This window comes from Amblyomma maculatum, chromosome 2 (assembly GCF_055883805.1).
Source record: "Amblyomma maculatum isolate TAMU_Amacu chromosome 2, ASM5588380v1, whole genome shotgun sequence".
In the NCBI taxonomy this organism is placed as follows: Eukaryota; Metazoa; Arthropoda; class Arachnida; order Ixodida; family Ixodidae; genus Amblyomma; species Amblyomma maculatum.
Genome location: NC_139345.1, coordinates 226909153 through 226931242, shown reverse-complemented (window position 1 = coordinate 226931242; position 22090 = coordinate 226909153). Strand labels below are relative to the sequence as shown.

General features: G+C 47.7%; 1 protein-coding gene across 7 annotated transcripts in view; it reads left to right on the top strand.

Moving 5' to 3' along the window:
* Positions 1-22090, top strand: part of LOC146201438 (proteasome adapter and scaffold protein ECM29) — a 371995-nt gene that overhangs the window by 125890 nt on the left and 224015 nt on the right. For all 7 annotated transcript variants that reach the window (XR_014705354.1, XR_014705355.1, XM_084595850.1 and 4 more), the window contains exons 14-15: positions 18898-19084; positions 19933-20021. Coding sequence is in view for 5 of the 7 variants with exons in the window: in XM_084595850.1 (XP_084451976.1) it covers positions 18898-19084; positions 19933-20021 (276 nt within the window). In the remaining 2 variants the exon portion in view is untranslated. The remainder of the gene's footprint in view (positions 1-18897; positions 19085-19932; positions 20022-22090) is intronic.

Here is a 22090-nt window from a genome sequence, read left to right as displayed (position 1 = left end):
TTTGTTCTTTGCGTCTCCTATCTACCATAGCACAAATTTTTCCCAGCCTATTGGGAGCCGAAAACAACACTTTAACCTCATATCTATTGCCAACTTGTTTGAGCCTGTGGGATAGCTTGTGAACGTACGGTATTACCGCATAATTTTTTTCAGTTTTACTTGTTGTGCCCGATAGATCCTGCTTACCAAATGACTTCAACTTTTTCAGGATTTTATTGCAGGCCAGTATTATCACTTCCTAACCTTAATCTCCGAACCTGCTGATTGAAACTGCTTTTTATAGTGTGGACACAGGATTTTGTGATAGCCGAACCCAAACACGACACAGCTATGCCATACTTGACTACCTTCGAATGTGCTGAATTCAGACCTCTGTTGAAATGACCAGCACATATGGTCCCCTTTTTCTTCTAGTCTCATATTCAAGAACTGCAGCTGATTTCTTTCCGGTGTTTCATAGGTAAATTAAAGACCGAACCCATTACGGGTAAAGGTATTTAAAACATCTTCCACCTGGGTCTTTAGGTTACAGCCTCCAACAAAAACCAAATAATCGTCCACATATCTGAAGACTTGTTTTACATCTTTGCCTATCGTAGGCAGACTTCTGAAAAGTCTGAGAGGCGAGGAGCCGGCTACGGGCTACTTGGCGCGCTTCAGTGGCTTGCGCAATGACGTCACTTGCGTAGGTAGTTATGAGGCGGCCAGCAGGAGGAATTAGCGTGTCCAAAAGAGCAGGAAGAAGGGTGAATAACCAGTCGTGTCGTACTTTGAAGAATTGTAAGCAAAGGTCACATATGGAAGAGCGAGGTCCCAGTCTTGGTGATGAGGTGATACAAACATGGATAACATGTCCGTAAGTGTGCGGTTGAAGCGCTCGGAAAGGCCGTTGGTTTGGGTATGGTACGTGGTCGCAAGCTTATGCTTCGTAGAACATGAGCGCAGGATGTCTTCAACAACTCAGGACAAAAAGTAGCGGCCGCGGTCGGTGATTAATTGACGAGGAGCGCTGGGATGGGGAATGACGCTGTGTAGAAGAAAGTCAGCGACATCCGTAGCGCAGCTCGTGGGTAAAACTGGTGTGATGGCATAGCGTGCTGCATAATCGATTGAGATGACAACCAACAAAGCGCATGATGGTCGGTTACAACTGAGAATGGACGGCCGAATAAGTAAGGTCGGAATTTAGCGACATCCCATACAAGGGCGAGACACTTGCGCTCAGTAATCGTATAATTGCATTCAGCGTTGGAGAGAAGGCAGCTAGCATATACGATGATGCGGTCATTGCCATGTTGACGTTGAGCCAGCACTGCACCGATCCCATATCCGCAGGCGTCTGTTCGGACTTCAGTGGAAGCTGAGGGATCGAAATGAGCCAAGACGGGGAGACGTCAGTAAGCTTATAAGCGTTGAAAACGCACCTTGCTGGTCAGGTCCCCACTTGAAAGCGGTGTCTTTCTTAAGTAGATCGTTGAGAGGACGAGCGATGCAGGCAAAATGTTTGATAAAGCGGCTGAAGTAAGAGCAGAGGCCGACAAAGCTGCTTACATCCTTCGAAGACTGGGAACGTGGAAAGTCTTTGACGCCATGAATTTTTGCCGGATCAGGCCGTACTCCGGAGGCGTCAACCATGTGTCCAAGAATGGTGAGTTGGCTGCGACCAAACTGGCATTTCAATGAATTGAGCTGGAGGCCGGCTGTACGGAATACATTGAGAATACTGGTGAGCGTTCAAGGTGCGAAGAAAAGCGCGGAGAGAAAACGACGACGTCGTCGATGTAGCACAGACAGGTTGTCCATTTAAATCTGTGTAGAAGGGAGTCCATCATTTGTTCAAAGGTCGCCGGGGCATTGCAGAGACCAAATGGCATGACTTTAAAGTGGTACAAGCTGTTTGGTGTGACAAACGCGGTTTTTTCACAGTCCTGCTCATCAGCAGCGATCTGCCAATACCCGGACCGTAAATCGATGGAAGAAAAGTATTTAGCTCCATGGAGGCAATCTAAGGCATCATCGATTCTGGGAAGGGTAGACGTTTTTTTTAGTGATACTGTTGAGATGGCGATAATCGACGCAAAAGCGCCAACTGCCGTCTTTCTTTTTAACCAGAACGACTGGGGATGCCCACGGGCTCGTCTAGGGTTCGATGATGTCTTGAACGAGCATCTTATCAACCTTCTTTTGGATTACCTGGCGTTCTGCACCGGATACGCGATAAGGGCGGCGATGATCAGAAACAGCACCGCCGGTGTTTATGCGATGTTGCACAAGAGTGGTTCGAAACAATGGGCGTTGATCGAAATCGAAAATGTCTCTGAAAGATGCCAGCAGACGACAGGATGCATGAGCTTGTGGAAGAGAAATGTCCAGATTGATCATCTTGGCATAGTCTTGGATAGGGGAAACTTCAGATAAAGAGCAGTCAGAAGAGGGCATTAAACCGGTGGCCACAACAGAGATATCACATTTGTTCACAGGGCACAGAGTCGCGAGCGAGATGCCTTGCGGGAGGGGCTGGATTTGCGATGCAATGTTCAAAACTGGGAGGCATGTTTGGCTCGTGGTCATTGTGACGATGGTATGAGCACGGGCAACGCTTCGGGTTAGGGGAGCATCAAGGGTTAGGGTAACGATATAGTGTCCATCGGGAATAGAGGGTACAGAGCAGAATGTAACATAAGTTGCGGCTTTAGGTGGCGGGCGGACAAAGTCGACACTACAAAGGCGGTGCAGAACAGGAGAGGGTGGGTTGAAAGGAGAGGGGAGGTCAAGTTCAGTGACGCTTGTAGCTCAGTTTGATGGCTGCATGGTCACAAAGTCGAGGCCAAGAATGATGTCGTGAGGACAATGCTGCAGAACTGTGAAGAGGACAGTAGTATGGCGGCCAGAAGTCGTTATGCGGGCAGAGCACAAGCCAGTGACCTTTGACGTTGCTCCATCTGCAACACGCACAACCTGTATAGGGGCAGGGGTCAGCACTTTTCGCAAGCGAGAATGGAGTTCTGGGCTCATGCCAGAAACTTGCGCACCGGTGTCAATGAGGGCTTGAACGGCTGTGCCATCCACGAGCACGGTGAACAAATTACGGTGTGTACGAAGAGCTAGAAGAGGATTTGAGATCGTGGTCCCTACTGCAGCATCACCTCTAGACGCTGCAGCGCCTAGTTTTCCGTCGGGGAGCGGCCATATGGACTGGGAGATGAAAAGCGAGGGCGTTGGGGCGAACGGGACTGATGGCGGGGGGGGGGGGGGGGGGGGGGGGATTGGTTGAGGCGTGAAGACTCGGTATCAGCAGCTGCGCTTGAAGGGTCGTGACGAGGTGGGAAGGGACGAGAGCGCTCATCGTAGATAGATGAGGGCGGAAGGCAGAACCTTTGTGGCTGGAACCAACGTTTTCCGCAATGACGGCCGACGCAGGAGCAAGTAAAGCAAATAGGTCGGTTATCGGATGTGCGCTATTCGTCTGGATTAAGTCGACGCGGGGCAGCATGGGCAGGTTGGCCAGAGTAAAAGTTGCGAACGTCGGGGTTATAAGCAAGCCGGCTAGGATAAGCTGTGCGAACGTCGGTGTCATAGAGATGTCGACCAGGATAAACTGCGCGGACATCGGTGACAGGGGGCGGGCTGACAGCAGCAACGGAGTTGAGTCCCAATGTGGTGAGCTCTTGGCGGACATTGGCCTGAATTAGGGGAACGTCCGGGTGGTGACCGTCGGTCAAATGTGGTGGCAAGGTAGCGGGAGCAATAGCCTCGAGTTTGCGGCGGGCGATACGGGTTACATTTAGGGTAGATATTGGCTGGTTTTGGGACGGCAAATCTTGATACAAAGAAGTTGGAGCAGTATTTGGAAGGTGGGTAAATGAATGGGCTGTGCGACGACTTTTGGAGTCTTCAAAACGGCGGCATTCTTTGGTGAATGGCTGCTTTCATCGAGGTAGCAAACGTTTTCAGTAATCTAGTTTATCGTCCTCACCTTTCGTTGCTTGACGTACGCACGTGCAGTTCTTACTTACACAGCTGCCGAAAACTAGCATAACAGACGGTTTCGTTCTCGATCAGAAATAAACACGCGTATATATATATAGCTGCACTCTATATATTTCAGCTCTGAGCCGGCGGAGAGGCCAGCTTAGAGCGAACGGCATTTCTCTAACCAGTGCATTGCATGTACATGACTGCCCGTACCAATCGCACCGAAGCCTCATTTCGTGCGGCTTGAAAGAAAGCAGTAGAGTTGAACAATGAAATTGTTAACTTGTTCGTGGAACCCTACGACGCCAGCAAAAAGAGCAGCGGTGACGATGTTTCGGGACGAATGGTACACGGCAAGATCAATGCCACATGCTTTGAACATTTCGCCGGAAGGCAGCCGCAGCACTTCTTCCTGTTCTTCTTCTTCTTTTTTTTTAAAAAAATCTTAGGCTACTGCTGGTTCACAATGATGCCCATGATACATGACGACTCTTTTCACGCTCACGAAGCGGCAAAAAGAAGCAAGAATCGACGTAGAAAGCCTGCGAGACATGCGATGCAGCATAGGCAGAGCCGACGGTGTACAACCCAGTCAGGCTTTTCTTGGCCGCCACGAGGCTGCGCCACCCTACTCAAAACTCCAGCGCAAGGTCCCTATAGCCATGTCGGCCGCCGTCACAACACACGCTGGAGAAAGTGTCCGACGTTCGGTCTGAAAACGGGCTGAGCTGGCTTGGCACATGCGTAGCGCGTGCTATTGCGAACGAAGGCCGGGATAGAGGAAGGAGAGAGATAGCTGAGCAAAAGAATGGGCACACCCTTGCGCTTTGCTCTGTCGCGTTTTTCCCCTCTCGTTCCCATCGGTTCTCTCTGGTTCATTCACACACATGGCTTGCAAACGTCACGTGCTGGCGCGCGGGAAACGATAACCGCAGATGTGCGCGCCTTTGGGGAATGGGTGGGGGCGCTGCCCTAGCCGAACTGTCCCCTCTCATTCCTTCCGCGCGTGGCTTGAAAACGTCACGTGGCAAACGGCCGAGGATGATGCGATCGTCTTTGGGAAAGGCATGCTTTCCAGTGCGTGGTACGGAGTTCGATATATCGAATGACCGGTGAAATTGAGTTCGATATAGGACGCGGCTTTCCTATACTTTTACATAGGATTTTCGAGGGGATATTCCGTGAGTTCGATATAACCAAAATTCGATATATCCGGGTTCGATATATCCGGGTTTGACTGTATTTGAAAATTACAGAATACACTGACCATTTTCTGATTCACCACAGTTTTGCCGCACTGCGCGCTTTGCCACAGTGCTTGACCCTATAGAGTGAAGCATGCTCAAAATGCGCTTCTAGGAAGAGGGTCTTCCCGACAGTGTGTGTAAAGCGAAGCACTTGACGAAGCCAGTAAAAAAATGTCATCTCAAATGCAGACATGCCAGCATTCATAAGATGAAATTACTGTGATGCAATCTCAGGGCCATTTGATAATTCGAGCTTTCAGTTCATACATTTTTTTCTGATTATTTGAGGGCCAAAATAACTCAAGTTTACTGATTCATATGACAGTTCCTCCTGGTTTCTTGCAGGTCCTTCCTGTACAAAAGAACTGGTTACCAAAAAGAATCCAGTATACAATTTTTACTTTATATTTATGTAATTCTGTGTTATTGTGGTTTAATTTTGTTTGCAATGCTACCACATTAAGACTAACAATGTTTTTTTAATTTTTCATTGTTTTCTTTTTTACTGATCAGATATTCAAATGCATTTTTCCATATTTCTGTTTGATTCATATTTGAAAACTTTTTCTGCCTCTCTTTTTTCCTGTGTTCACATTCTTTGTACCGTTGCAATGTACAGAGTCAAAATGTGTTTGTAATTTAAACTGCCCGTATTGATTTGCAAAAAATTGTGCAACTTGCGAGGGTAGATGTGTAGGCCAGTTGATGAGACATAAGGAAAAAAAAGCTGCAGCAGGCACAGGATGGAGGGAGGAGGCAACATAGGGCGGTACTGACAACTGAAAAGTTTGTTGAAAAAACAAGGGCTTTTAGAGACAGATGGCACATGTGACCTTACAATCAGGTAAAGAAGAATGAAACATGAAAAAAAAATGAAACCCTTGGCGAAACTTAAAAACAACAATCGGCACGTGGAAGTTGATAAAAGGGTGATAACAAACAGGATCTGTAAAAAGGAAATCATTGCGAAGGAATCTGAACTATCCACAACAGCACATGAAGGAAAAGACATGAAAATATCCGCACGAGATGAGCATGAAAAGAAACCAAAACAAAAGGTTCCAAAACTTGAACGACGGCCAGCCACGGGAGAAAGTGGATGCATATTAACCATAGCAAAACAAAACAATACAACAACAACAAAACAATACAAGTGGGAAGAAACAACCACCCAAGAGATCACATGACAAGGAAACCTAGTTCTTTTTGGAGGAGAGTGACAGAAGGTGAGGTAGCACAATCATCTGGATGTGAACGTAGGGTGGCAACTGCCTCTACAATCTCTCTTTCAAGTTGTCCCTTTCTTCTTCCTATAATCTTAGTCTGGCTGAGCTGTAGGCAACAGCCCCGACAACTGGGGCAGTGAATGGCAAATTCGAACCCCCTGCCTCCCCTAAGGAACGTGCGTGTTCTCGTAAACGATCATTTAAGCACCTGCCTACCGATTTGTCCAATATAAACACGGCCACACAATCTTGTAAATGACCCCTTTCGCTCATGCAACACGCTTGTTTTCTTCTAGGTGTTTCTTGCCATACGTGCCTGATCTCGAAACGCTCTTTCTTTCCCACCAAATTGCACAATCTGGAAAGCTTGCGAGGAGCAGAAAGAACAGTATCAATGCCATATTTGCCTGAAATCTTTTTAAGAATATGTGAAACCTTTAAGGAATGACTTAAGTTTCTTCTGGGTGGTAGTTTGCAGGGAAACAGGTTCTTTTTCCTTCTTGAGTAGCTTCTTGGCCACCGATTCGGCAACCGCGCTTAACTCGGGTAACCTGCCCTTTCCAGTCGCTCCACTTGAAAATGAAAACTAGAATGTAGCATGTGAATGCATGATTTTAAAAATTCGGATCTAAAACAGGAAGAGGCTAGGCCTCGCTTCACCACCTTAGACCTTAGGCTTTCTTTGTCCTGGGCTGGAAGGCCCAACACAGATTATCACTGTGGTTAAAAAGCAGCGGGGAGACGCGGGTCGAAAAACGGCGATTTTCAGTAAAAAAGTCACTTTTGTGATTTTGACTGTTTCAGCAACACTGATCCTTCCTCTTTAATATATAAAAAAATCGGAGCCGAAAACAGTCGCGAAATCATTTAAAAAGTCTGTTAAAGCACGCAAGGTGGCTAAAGAAGGGGCAGATACGACCCATGTTCAAGCGCGTGACGCGTCAAATCGCGGCGTCGCACGCCACTGAAATTTTGCAGGGCGGCAGGCCTACGCTTTTTCTCCCTAAAGCTGGCTTTGCCGCTTCACAAACCCCCGAGCAAGTAATAAAAAAAAAAAAGTTTCGCCGCCCAAACCTAGCATTTTCACTGGCCATTTAAATCACGTGGTGCGATTTCGACCACGCCATTGGCTGTCAGTGTGGGAAGCGGCCATAGCTCGTCTGCTCTTCATGCGACGCGTAGCTCGCTGTCACGCTTGCCCGCTAGTTTTCTTTCGGCGTGTTTTCAAATTTCATGCATCTTCGTGCTCGTCGCTGCGATAGAATCCGAGAAGAAACGTGACTTTCGGTGTCGAAAGTACCGATCAAACCACGCGTTCAAGGGAAGTCACCGGCAAAGTGAAACGGCGTGCAGTGGAGACGTCCGCGGAAGCTAGGCCTAACCTCGGCGGAGGCGACACTTTTGACAGCTCGAAGCCGGCTGGGCACTGAAGTTTCAGTGACAGCTTAGACGATTTCACCAGTGCATTGGATAAGAAGATAAGGATCTTCGAGCGTTGAGGAGACCTAGTACGGCGAGTGCCTTTATCGGCGAGATCGGTGCCGCGAACGCACTGGCGAGCGAGCAGCATGTCGGGAGCGCGGACGCTGCTAACTTTCCGTTCGCGAGTTGGCCAAGAAGTGAAAAGGACTCGTCGTTTCTAGAGCTGCGTTGCAGCAGTGTAGCGTGTGCCACGTCCGTTGTGTCGTAGTCGTGCGCGGTGTGCAGCTCCGGTGGACGACGCCCTTCAGCCAGCCCGAGGGAGATTTTTGCCGTGAACGTCAATGCAGGGGTTGCGGCGCTCGTTATTGGTGCTGGATACAATCAACTTTCCCGATTTTGTGTGGTTCTTGGTTTGCCGAAACAAGTGCACCATAAGGAGTTTAATGCCATAACAAAAAATGTGCACCTTGTGGTTACAAAGCAGTGGCTGACAGAAGCAAGTTCTCAGCATCACTAAATAGCCAAGAAAGCACGCCTTGAGAATGCTGCTCACAATGTCACTGTGGGAGCAACATATGATGCTGGTGAATTCTAAAACTGTGCACTGTATCATAATACCCTGGCCTGCACTGTGTGCAATTTTCATGCAGATAGTGCTGCTACAACAGCAATAAACAGCTTTTGTATCTTTAAATCGCATTTTTCTCGAATTCGTATTTTGGGCCGAATATGAGTTTTGTGCACAATATTTTATGTCGTTATTTTAGTTCAATCAACACCAAATTTGGCATGCATAATCTTTAGGATGTGTAGAATGCAAGTATCTAGGTTTAAATGCAATCAGCAGTATTTTTGGGCATGCAAATTTAAAAAATTATCTGGTGCTAGCCACTAAAAACAAGGCACCAGATATAAAATTGTCTCAAAAACATTGCATGCCAAGGGAATGTTGCTATGTTGCTTATTTGCACTCAGTGGAGTGTTGGGGACAAGAAGAACTAGTTGGCTCTGCCCTACCATGCTTGCTGCTGTGTACAGCAGCTGCACAAACATGCATTGTTTTTCACTTATGCATGGCATTTAGAATATGAAACATTAAGCTATTTTAAAACTAAAAGCATATTTAGAAAGAGGAGATCAATCTCTATAAGTGGTGCAATTTTCATTCACCTAGCATCAATATTAAGAAAAAAATTGTTTTCGAGTCAGCATCTCCCCTTAAGATCTGAAAATTGAATGGAAGCATTCTGCGAAGTTCCACAGTGATTTTAAGAAAGCTTGAGCAGCTAGAAAAGACATAAAATCTCATCAGCTACTTCTGCTAGAATGTCATTGGATGAATATTTTCAAATGATCAAAAAATCATCTACACATCTAAATATCTTTGCAATGAAGGGTTGTGTTAGCTTAAGCTCAAGCAAACGGTCTAAATGCGCAAGAAAGATTTCTGCAGCACCAGCGCGACGCTAGATACATATTCCCTTCTGAACGCACAGTTTTTCGTCAAAAGTCACAATGGTGGAACCGGGATAAAAAGAAAGCAGCTCCAGAAAAGAATCTGGTGACACACCACAAGAGTTGTGGAACCCAACCAGTCCACAAACATCAATGACTCTCTTACTGCGCTGAAAGGTTTTTCGTGCGGTATCGAGTAAAACAACTCTTCCACATCGACGGACAGCGCTGAGTTGACACCTGCAACGCCGGACCTTAACACTGCAACTAAGTGGTCAGACCCACCGATCTTGAAAGGATCCTTCGGTCTAAGTTTGTCCAAATGGATTTTAACGAACTTGCTGACTTGTGTCTGCCAGCTTCCTCTTTCTGTAACAATAGCCCCGAAAGGACACAGATCTCTGTGCGTCTTTGCTTTAAAAAACATTCTCAGTACGTTCGGATCACTTCCCAACGCCTGTTTTGACAACTTCTGCAGGTTAAGTTCACCTAAGAGAGCAAGTGCCTCGCTGTTCACTTTCGAACGCTTTTTAGATATAGGCTTTTTAGGTCCGGCGTTGAGTGTTGAGGTTGCAGTGTTGAGGTCTGGGGTTGCACTTGCCAACTCAGCGCTGTCTGTCAATGTGGAAGAGTTTTTTTACTCGATACTGTACAAAGAACTTTTCAGCTGAATAAGAATGTTTGCGGAGTGATTGGGTTCGAGAACTCTTGTGGTGTGTCCCCAGATTCTTTTCAGGAGCTGCTTTCTTTTCATCTCGGTTCCACCATTGCGTCCTTTGATGAAAAATTGTACGTTCAGAAGAAGGGAATACAGTCGAACCCGGATATATCGAACTCGAAGGGGATCGCAAAATAGTTCGATATATCGATAATTCGATATACAGAAATCGGCTTGTGACGGCACTTACGATTCGAAAAAACGATACCGTATTTGTCGCGTAATTAACCCACTCGCATAATGAACCCACCCTCCACTTCTGCACCCGAAAAAAAAAAAATGCGTTAAGGCTAGCTCGCTCACATGCAAGTGACGAGCAGCAGCGACGGAGCGAAAACTTTCAAACTTGTTGAAACTGCGTCCCTCTCGCCGCTCGAGCCACCGCGGCAGCTCAAAACAAGGTTTCTGTGTCGCCGCGGCGGCAGGAAATCAGGAAATCGCGAGCATTTTCGCTTGCATGTCGATGGCGCGCGTCGTCAGTCCGTTTCGGTCGTCTCATCCACAGCTCATTGGCAGCGTGCCAAGATGCTGCGCAGCGATAACGTCAGGGCGCGTTTATCTTTTTATAGCTCCTGCGGTGGCGGGGAGCGAACTTGGCAGAGAGCCCGTGATGGCTTGACTGCACAAGCCTGGTTCGATTTATCATGCCGCGCTTGGGGCGGGCGTCATGATCGCAGCAGCTGACCGCGTGCTTTCGCTGATTCATACATGCAAGGATAAACGATAAAAAAAAAAAAACATCCCCACAAGAAAAAAAAAAATCCCTGCCGCTTTTTAACGTCCGCAGCTGCCATATCTTATGCTACGCTGCGCGTACAGCTCAACGATAGGAAAAGATGACTCTCGCACAAAAAAAAAACAGGAAAACAAAAAAAAAACAGAGAGCTGGCGCTTCTTAACATCCGCAGGTGCCATAGCCACGTCCGCCGCCGCGCTGCCGCACGTAGAGGGTTCGCAACACACGCTGGAGAAAGCGTCCGATGTCTGTCTGAAAACGGGCTGAGCTGGCTTGACGCATGCGTTGCGCGTGCTGAAGGAGAGAGATAGCTCAGCAAAAGAATGGGCACACCCACGCACATGGCTTGCAAACGTCATGCGTTGGCGCGCGGGAAACGACAACTGCAGATGCGCGCGCCTTTGGGGAATGGGTGCGGCGCTGCCCAGACCAACTGTCGCCGAACTGTCCCCTCTCATTCCTTCCGCGCGTGGCTTGAAAACGTCACGCGGCAAACGGCCAAGGGTGATGCGATCGTCTTTGGGGAAGGCACACTTTCCAGTGCGGGGTGCGGAGTTCGATATATCGAACGACCGGTGAAATTGAGTTCGATATATGACGCGGCTTTCCTATACTTTTACATGGGATTTTCGAGGGGATATTTCGTGAGTTCGATATAACCAAAATTCGATATATCCGGGTTCGATATAACCGGGTTCGACTGTATATGTATAGGATCAAACATCGCTCTGGTGCTGTGTGAAATCTTTCTTGCGCATTTAGACTGTTTGTTTGAGCTTAAGCTAACACAACCCTTCATTGCAAAGATATTTAGATATGTAGATGATTTTTTGATCATTTTGAAAATATTCAACCGATGACATTCTAGCAGAAGTAGCTGGTAAGATTTTAGGCGACTTTTCTAGCTGCTCAAGCTTTCTTGAATTCACTGTGGAACTTCCGCAGAATGCTTCCATTCAGTTTTTAGATCTTAAGCTGCTTTTTAACCACAGTGATCATGTGTGCTAGGCCTTCCAGCCCAGGACGAAGAAAGCCTTGTTGCCTTTCGATTCTTTGCATTCTAAGGTGGTGAAGCGAGGCCTAGCCTCTTCCTATTTTAGATCCGAAGTTTTAAAATCATGCATTCACATGCGCCTGTCCTGTGTCTGCTTCTCCTGTGTGTGTTTCCTATGCGCTTTATCTTTAGTCAAGCAATGCACCATCTACCCAATTTCAAGTTTTGTTAAACTATCATTCACATGCTACATTCTAGTTTTCATCTTCAAGTGGAGCGACTGGAAAGGGCAGATTACCAGTGTTAAGCGCGGTTGCCGAATCGGTGGCCAAGAAGCTACGCAAGAAGGAAAAAGAACCTGTTTTCCTGCAAACTACCAGCCAGAAGAAACTTTGAAGTCATTCCTTACATTCATAAGGTTTCACGTACAGTCCAGTCCCGCAGATATAACGAACACTCGCTTAGTACGAACGTCGGCGGTGCTACCGTAAAAATATAAATTGGGGCAATGGCACAGTGTCTCACATAGAACGAACTGTTGAGGCCTCAACACTCGGTTAGAGCGAACGCGAAGCTGTCGGGCCCCCGTAGTTGACTGAGCCGGCGGTGTTAGGCGCGGTTTCGCTCGACTGCGAACCCGCGGCAGGCGAATTTTGCGCACTTTGTGTTTCCCTGACACGACGCGAACACAGAGCGCACAGCGTCCCCCGGCGCTCCTTTGCGGGTAAAATAAATTAAAAAAAGAAAAAGCGCGCGCGTATACGAAAGAGAAAGTGGCGCTGCCCGCGTCGCTGTGATGCATCCACGTGATCTGCATCGGCCAATCCGGAAAGTCAGGTGCCTGCTCTACCGGCTCAAACCGGTTCTCCATTTGTTGCTCCGTTGCCACCCCGCCCTGAGGGCATTGCGCCGTCGATTCTTTCTGTGCGATGGCACTGCATTGACATAGTTGCCCCATCCGTGCCTTTCCCAGATCGGGGAGTTGGATGGAGCAGAGGCCTTGGCGATGAACATATTGCCGCGAAACCTTCAAAACAGTATTTGTTGTTTTTTAACAGCCGCCGGCATACAGGCTTATCACTCTGATTCTGGACCGCGTATCAGTTCCGTAATCTTTGTTACTGCTCGATGTCGCGAGTCACACCTTTATCAGTTTTGTTGTAGCGCAAGATGCACCGAGATCTGTCTCGAAGGTTCCGGCCACTCGGGTGTCTTTCCACAATGTTCCAGCCCGTGCTGGTAGCTGTTTTCGACGTTATCTAGATTGTTCTGTGCAGCCTTTAAATTGAGCGTTGCCGAGTGTGACGGGCATTCTTTGTTCGACGATCGACGAGCACGTTTGTTTCTATCGCCGCCGCCGAGTTGCTTAGTTCTTTTGCGGGCGCAAGTCAGCCCAAATAAAGAGTTTCTTTAGTGCAGTCATCGACCCTTCATTTGTGTTGTCGACCTCGTCACTACTACGTGACAATATTACCGCGCTGGAAAAATTAGAAACGGCAGTGATGCGATCAGCTTTGAAGAAGCAGACATGCATCACGGACTTTTTTCAAAAATACAGTTAACTTTAGTTTCGCTTGCTCTTTTTGCCCGTATTATAGGCAACTACGAACTACGAACTTTGGATAAAACGAACAAATGCCGCGTGACGATCAAGTTCGTTATAAGTGGGCTGGACTGTAATCTTAAAAAGATTTCAGGCAAATATGGCATTGATACTGTTCTTTCTGCTCCTCGCAAACTTTCCAGATTGTGTAATTTAGTGGGAAAGAGTGTTTCGAGATCAGGCACGTATGGCAAGAAACACCTAGAAGAAAACAAGCGTGTTGCATGCGCGAAAGGGGTCATTCACAAGATTGTGTGGGTGTGTTTATATTGGACAAACCGGTAGGCAGGTTTTCGAACCTTTTGTTTTGGTTTCTTTTCATGCTCATCTCATGCGGATATTTTTATGTCTTTTCCTTCATGTGCTGTTGTGGATAGTTCAGATTCCTTTGCAATGATTTCCTTTTTACAGACCCTGTTTGTTATCACCCTTTTATCAACTTTCACGTGCTGATTGTTGTCTTTTAAGTTTCACCGAGGGTATCGTTTGGTTTTCATGTTTCATTCTAGTTTACCTGATTGTAAGATCACATGTGCCATCTGTCCCTAAAAGCCCTTGTTTTTTTCAATAAACTTTTCAATTGCCAGTACCGCCCTATGTTGCCTCCTCCCTCCATCCTGTGCCTGCTGCAGCTTTATTTTCCTTTTGTGCAACTTGGGGTGTTCAATAGTTGTGTTCATGTAAACTAGATGGCACTAGGCGCACACCCTACATGTCAGCTGATATATGCATCTGTATATATACGCATCATAGACGAAGAATAAAGGAGTGTTGTTCGAGCAACGAGGTGGGCGTGGTTACTTTGCGGTTTTCCGGGTCCCTGGCATAGTCGGGCAGGGCATGGCGGAAGATACAACAGTTGGCGACGAGAATTGAAGTGACCGAAAGCAAAAAAAATGAGCCTGCACCAACCTCCCGAGTTCCTGGTGAGACCTGGGATGCCCGCATTCCATGGATGCAATGGCACCGCCTTTTTGAGGATTATCTCGTGGCATTGGGGAGTGACGTCCACCCATTTGCTGCTGCACTGCGTTGGCCTTTGCCGGAGGTTCCGGAGGGGAAACTGTCAGCACTGCATGCACTGGAAAAGAAGGGAAGCTGCGCAAGCGGTGGCTATGTTGGACACGCTTCTAAAACGAAAGCCTTCCCCAGATGCTGTCCATTCGGACAGCGTCTGGGGAAGGCTTGAGCTGGCATTGACTTGCGACTTCGGTAAGCAGGCTGACGATTTTATTCCTGATCAACATGTAACGAAAACGTGCAACTCTGTTCTTCGACAACGCCTACTTTTAGAAAGCAGTTTGCTCACACTTGAACGCACGCTGACCATTGTGAACAAGAAGCCACACAATACTCACTTGAGCTGCATTGATTGTCTGCAAGCATTCAAAAAGGGGAAAAACATCAGATGCCATGCCATGCAGAATCGCGGTTACTGCAGCCACAGCAGCAAAAGTCCTGTTTTCGCTGCGGGTCTTCACGGCACCTTGCAGATTCCAAGACATGCAAAGTGCGGGGTAAAATATGCAGCAAATGCAGCAATTGAGGACATTTTCAGCGTGTCTGTAGGAGCAGTGTTCCAAACAAGCAGGTGCTCACTGTCGGAGAAGTCGATACCTGGTGTACATCCGACGATCTCAGCGTGTTGCTTCTCGCCTGGCAGAGCAAAGGAGGAATCCACACAGAAATCCTTATGCAAGATGTGCCCATAAGTTTTCTTGCAGATACGGGCTCATCTTTTTCGATTCTGTCGACCATCATGTATTCAAGGTTGAAACGTCTTCCACTGCAGCCAACATCCGCTTCACTTTACGATTTCTCTCGCCGCAGAATAAGCACCAAGGGGTGTTTCATGACGCCTGTCATCTTCCAGAGTCGCCGAGATACTTTTCTGTGGGTTCAAGGACGGTACTGATATCCTCAGCATTGACGCTATCGAAGCACTGCAGCTGCACATCAACGGTATGTCATTGCAATGCACCTCAAGGCCTTGATCCTGAACTGTATTGCTGATTTTCACTCTTGTTCAATGGAAAGTTAGGGCTGGCAACAAATTTTGTTCATAAGGTCAAGGTAAGGGAAGGGATCACACCTGTCGCTGCTAAGTTTCGGCCATTTTTGGTCTGAGATCTGGTACGTGAAGAGCTGCAGCACCTTGAGCAAGATGTCGTAGAAAAAGTTGATGCTGTCGCCAATCGTAGTACAGTCGAACGTCGATGTAACGAACCTCAGTGTAATGAAATTCGCAATGTAACGAATTTTTATTTTCCAATCTTTGGCCCATTGAAAACCACGTAAATTTTTTTTGCGATTTAACAAAGTAATTTTATACTACACTGTCAATTTAACCAAGTCCTCATGCATCGCATGCATGTACCAGTAGCTACCTTGACAATCGGATGAGAACTGACACACCGCATTTTACATCTGCCCTTTTACGCGGCAGTCTAGAATTTGCGAGCGAAACGAAATCTGTCGTGTGCATACAAAACCCGTGGTGTGGAAGTTTTAGGACGCATCGTACCATGGTGTAACTGGCCAGTCGGAACGAAAAAGCGCTAACCGGCAATACCATATTTGCTCATGTAATGAACCCCCTTTTTTTGAAGAAATATCCACGCGAATTTGAGGAGAGGGCCCAATAGGTGGGAAAAGTTGAGATTCTTCCTTTTTTGTTCTATACTGAGTCGTCCATCCCAGCCATTAATCATCAAAGAAAGCATGCGGTCAGCCGCAATCATGATGCCGGATCTTTGCATCTTTCCCGTCAAAAGTGCTTGCTGTTATCACACGTTCCAATAATTTTGTGGTAACAGACAGCACCCACCTTATCCATGTGGGATAAAGCAGATAAAGCGAACATACTGAAAACACGCATGCACAACGGGACAAGTCCAGCAGGCCACCTCAGGCACTCCTCTCAAGGCCGCTGGCACTCTGCCATGTTCACACCCCTCCCCTTTATCCCATCACTAAAGCTAACCCCGCGCTGCCAAGAAATACACTGGACAGCGGCGACGCAGTTTTTTTTTTTTTTTGGGGGGGGGGGGGGATGCTCTGAAGTGTTTTTTTTTTTAAGTTCTTGGTGGCAAAAGTGAGAGGTGGACTCTTATGAAAGCAAATTTGCCCACCCAAGGTAGCGGCGCCCCTGTGGGCTATGCAGACAAGACTAAATCTAGTTCGCTATAATATGACACAGCATCCCGTTAAAGTCCCATTCAAGTCCGTTTGTTATCACTCATTATGTGCTCCTGATATACAAAATAACTTCCGGTGCCCTTGTTAGCACTATTATTGCTAGCATTTCTTACTTATTTCCTGAATTCGTAGTTCACATGTTCCCAGCAGTGTTCCAAGAACCTGTTAGTACTTCATTTGGGTCACTAAAACATAGCAACCTCGACGTAATGAAATTTGCAGTTTAACAAACTTTTTGGCTGCACACAGGACTTCATTATATCGAGGTTCGACTGTAGTTGCAACGAAAAACGGCAAAGTAAGAATTTGTATCAATCTGTGCAAACCAAACAAAAGTGGTTGTCGTCGACAAATTTCCACTGCCGCAGACAGAAGAACTATTGCACAAACTTGACGGTATTTTTCCAAGATTGATTTAATAGCCGCATACCACCAAGTCCTGGTGAGCCCTGAAAGCAGAGAATTCATAACTGGTACTGGATTGTACATATCCAAGCGTGTCTGCTTTGGCCTTGCATCAGCACCGTCTGCTTTCCAGAAAATGATAGTTCACATGCAGAACTATTTGCATGTGAACTATTTTGCAGAACTGCAAAAATACTTTGTGCTACATAGATGATGTCATTGTGTTTGGAAAATATGAAACAAGTTTGTATTGAATGACAAATGCATTTTTACTGTACAAGAAATCGGTCACAAGGGGATACATCCACGACAGAGCAACATGGGCATGTTACTGACTATGCTGTGGAGTGAGTTGCTGCGTAAGAATTGACAAGCTTGGCTATTCTATCCTGCAGGTGACATTGTTGTTCATTTAGGAGCAGTGTTGCAGCATTGTGGGCATGCATCGTGCACCGACCACTAGGCCTCCTTCTGGCAATTCCAGAAGGGTACTCTTTTCGACATGTATTACTCATGCAATGCAACAGGTTGTAAAGTGAAGACTGAGGCCATTCCGTACTACTGGGTGTTGGAAACTTGTTTCTTCGGGGAGAGAAATTGGTCGTCCCTCGTGGCACGGCTTCTTGATGCAGTTCCATCCTGGAATAACAAATAACAGTACTGGTGGTGCAAGCAAGCAGAGCAATTGATTGCATTTTGCGGGCTATGCCAATTTGTTGAGAAATGTGCAAAACCGATGACACCACCTCGGTACCATGGAGGAATCGATATGGTGGGTCCTTTTGCCAATGAGGTTTGCTTCTCAGCGAACATCTGGGAAGGATATCTAGACGATGATTCTCAAGGAAGCGCTCATGTCTGCTCACAAGGCCTTTGAAGGAATGGCCGACAGAGCCAAACTTGATCTGAACACTTTTTTCAAGACCACAGAAAGTGACAAGCTGCGAAGCATTCTCTGTTAACAGGTCACGTGCCTAAGGGAGACTCAAGTTCATTCAACAGTGTTGACCAATGATTGATGGACGCACTTGGAATCAGCTCAACCAGTTCCCTTGGCGAGGCACAGCAGGAATGGCATGACCAACCTCAACAGCCATCGTTTCGGACACCATTTCAAAGGGATGTTCCAGAACTGAGGTGTTCGACAAGGCAAACAAGAGCACCATCGCATACATTGAATGTCTATACTGAGTTACTAAGTGAATTGTTTTTTGACGAAAGAAAATGTGGTATATAATATTGTGCTCATGTAAACTAAATGGCGATAGGCAAGCGCCTTATCGTGTCAGCTGACGCATGAATCTCTTTATATACACATCACGGACGAAGAATAAATGAGTGCGTCTCTCATAGCTTGAGTCGCTTTGGGACGTTAAACCTCACAAACCAACCAAAGAATAACTTGGCGGTTCTCTGGGTCCCCAGCATAGTTGGGCAGGGCATGGTGGAAGATACTCATCATCATCATCATCAGCCTGATTATACCCACTGCAGGGCGAAGGCCTCTCCCATATTTCTCCACTTAACCCGGTTCTGTGCTAGCTGCATCCACTTGACCCCTGCGAACTTCTTAATCTCATCCGCCCACCTAACTTTCTGCCGCCCCCTGCTACGCTTTCCTTCCCTTGGAATCCAGTTTGTTACCCTCAGCGACCATCGGTTATCCTCTCTTCGCACTACATGTCCTGCCCATGTCCATTTCTTCTTCTTAATTTCCACTAGAATGTTGGTAACTTGAGTTATTTCTCTGACCCACTCTGCACGCTTTCTATCTCTTAATGTTACCCCTACCATTTTTCGTTCCATAGCCCTCTGGGTTGTCCTCAACTTAAGTAGAACTCTCTTGGTTAGCCTCCACGTTTCAGCCCCATAGATACTGCGCAACTGTTTGTTTTAATAACCTGACGGTTTGTGGCAGGTGCTGCGGTACCTGCGCAGGTGCCTGTATGCCAGTGCGGGTGTGTCCGAGGCCCCGGATGAGCGGTCGGTGCGGGAGCCTGCGGGTGCCCCCCGAGTGAGCCACTACCTGCGTGCCCTGGCTGGCAAAGGAGAGCCCCCCTGCCTGTACGCCCAGCTGCTGGTGCGCTTCCTGCCCTGGGCCACAGGTAATATCCCTTCCCCCATGTGCATTCAGGAGGCGAGTCAGGGCAGTTTCATCCATGACAAGTGGGGGGAGCTGGGAGGTTTGTCTCTATTTTACTCGGTCTGTGTAAGAAGTGCAAAGACAACCATCTATTGCCCTTACTACTACTACTGTTGTGTCACCGCATAGCAGCCCAGGTCTGGAGTGATGGACTGCCTAGACAGGTCCCGACTAAAGCAAGATGCCCCCTTTATTAAGCAGGTGTGTGCCCCATTCCCCTTATGCTGATGATGGAACAAAACAAGTATCTTTTTACTCAAAGTATGCTCCATATTTGCTTTGCAAGTACAAATGTCCATCCAGTGAAAGAATCGCCCATGGCACATCACCTGCAACTACATCCTGCTTTAAAATGTCTTGCTTGTTTGTAATGTTTGCGTCTGATCAAGATGGGCCAGTGATGGAGGAATTTTCATCTTCTGGATTGTGGCACACTTCAACTCCAGGCACTTTTTTTTTCTCCTTATGAAGTTTGGTGAAATTATTTTTGTTTGAAGCCGATACTCATGAAATCGCATCAAGGAGACTGTGTGGCACATGGGCTGCCCCCTACAGCTACTCAGACGTGATCTTTGGATCCTCCTTGTGTCTGAAAGGAGGACCGAGCAAGGGTAGCTCACATGCTTTATACTTTCCTCAATTTGTGGTTTCAGCAAGCCTATTCTTAAAATAACTTGCGCTGGGGTTCACGTTTGAAAATGTGCGTGAGAGCTAGGCTGGCTTGTGCTAGACTAATGGTGGGAAGTGCAGCAAGCATTGACCGGGTGCTAGCCTTTCTTTTGTTGGAGTCACTGTTTTTTTGTGTGGCAGATGAGGGTCCCCTGGTGTCCCTCGTGGAGCTAGTGGCGGCAGCAGGCCAGGCAGCCGGCATGCTGGAGGCTGAGAAGACGGCCCTGAAGGTATGTACACTTATACATCCCCACTATGTGGTCTTGATGTCCCTGTGTATAACCCAAACAGGATAGCTCACAATTTTTGTCCAATTGGGGGTGTCTAGAAAAACCCAGGGATACTGGCTCCAATCCATCATATAAATACACCTCCCATCCCATGTCACCTCGCATAATCAAAGCTATGTGCTTCTAGATTTGTCCTCCCAGACTTCTCGCCATGGTTTGCAAGAGCCGTTCTCGAGAGTCACTTGGTACAGTCGAACCCGGGTATATCGAACCCGGATATATCGAATTTTGGTTATATCGAACTCACGGAATATCCCCTTGAAAATCTCATGTAAAAGTATAGGAAAGCCGCGTCATATATTGAACTCAATTTCACTGGTTGTTTGATATATCTGAAAGGGGGTTTTTACTGTGCTTTAACAGGGATAATAGCCCTGTCGAAGTTTCACGGCGAACCACACAAGAACCCAGCCAGTCTCAGTCTCCACAAGCGAGCACGAGCAGCGCAGCGGCACTTCGTCGTCCTTATCCTCGTCTTCGTGATATTCTCACCTACTTAATCCTCGTCTTCGTATATCCTCGTGTAGTTCACTACAATTTCCCCCGGAACAAGGAGGAGCCATCCTGGCGACCTATGGTGAGGGCAAGAGGAGCGGATCGTAGTAGGTTTTGAGGCGGCTCACGTGCACAGTTTCGCGGCCGCGATGACGCATGTCCGAAGAGGTAGTGAGTGGCTCCACGATGTAATTCACAGGGGAGGTTTGACGGACAATGCGGTAGGGGCCGTGATACTCGGTTCGAAATTTTGATGACAATCCCGGTGGGGTGCCGGGAACCCAAAGCCAAACAAGGGATCCTGCAGGAAAAACGTGTGGCGTCTGATCTTTGTCGCGGTGATGCTTTTGGCGGCCTTGAGATACCGATGTAAAACACCGGGCCAACTGGCGACATTCCTCCGCATGTTTGGCAACGTCTGAAAGGAGAGTACACTCGGAGGAGTCGGGACGATATGGTAAAATAGTGTCCATCGTGGACGACGCCTCACGCCCATAAAGGAGGAAGAAAGGGCTAAATCCAGTAGTTGACTGCGTGGCGGTGTTATAAGCGTATGTCACGAAAGGAAGGACAGCGTCCCAGTTAGTCTGATCGGCGGCAACGTACATCGTCAGCATATTTCCGAGAGTGTGATTGAAGTGCTCAGTCAACCCGTTTGTTTGAGGGTGGTAGGCTGTTGTGGTCCGGTGTATGATGCGACATTCGGCTAGTAGAGACTCAACGACGTTGGAAAGGAAGACGCGTCCTCGGTCACTCAGCAGCTCTCGCGGCGCGCCGTGGCGAAGAACAAAATAATGTAGCAAGAACAGGGCAACTTCACGGGCAGTAGCGGCGGGTAAAGCGGCGGTCTCGGCATACCGGGTGAGGTGGTCGATTCGGACGATAATCCACCGGTTCCCAGAGACCATGCAGGCAAGTGGCCCGTAAAGGTCAACGCCAACGCGGTCAAAAGCGCGGGCCGGGCATGGAAGTGGTTGTAAGGGACCAGACGCACGAGGTGTGGATGACTTGTGGCGCTGACAGGCGATGCAGGAGCGGACATATTTGCGAATATAACCGTACATGCCGCGCCAATAGTAGCGTTGAGAAACTCTCTGAAACGTCTTGACTACACCAGGATGGGCACAGTGAGGGTCGGCATGGAAAGAGGCGCACATTTCATTTCGTAAACGGCGGGGAATGTCGAGAAGCCGCCGTCGACCATCAGGCATATAATTGCGGCGGTAGAGAAGACCATCTTGTAGAGCAAAGTGTAGTGCTTGATGGCGTAAAGTCCGAGAAGGTGCAGCGTTTGGAGAAGTGGACACGATCTCGATAAGAGATGCGAGCCACGGGTCTTTTCGCTGCTCCGCAGGCATGTCAGCGATGGTTAGAGAGGAGAGGACGGGATCAGCCGCCGTAGAGCAAGCAGGTTCGTTGGAGACGGGACAACGAGATAGTGCGTCGGCGTCCATGTGTTTACGGCCAGAGCGATATATAACGTGGATGTCAAATTCCTGTAGGCGGAGAGCCCA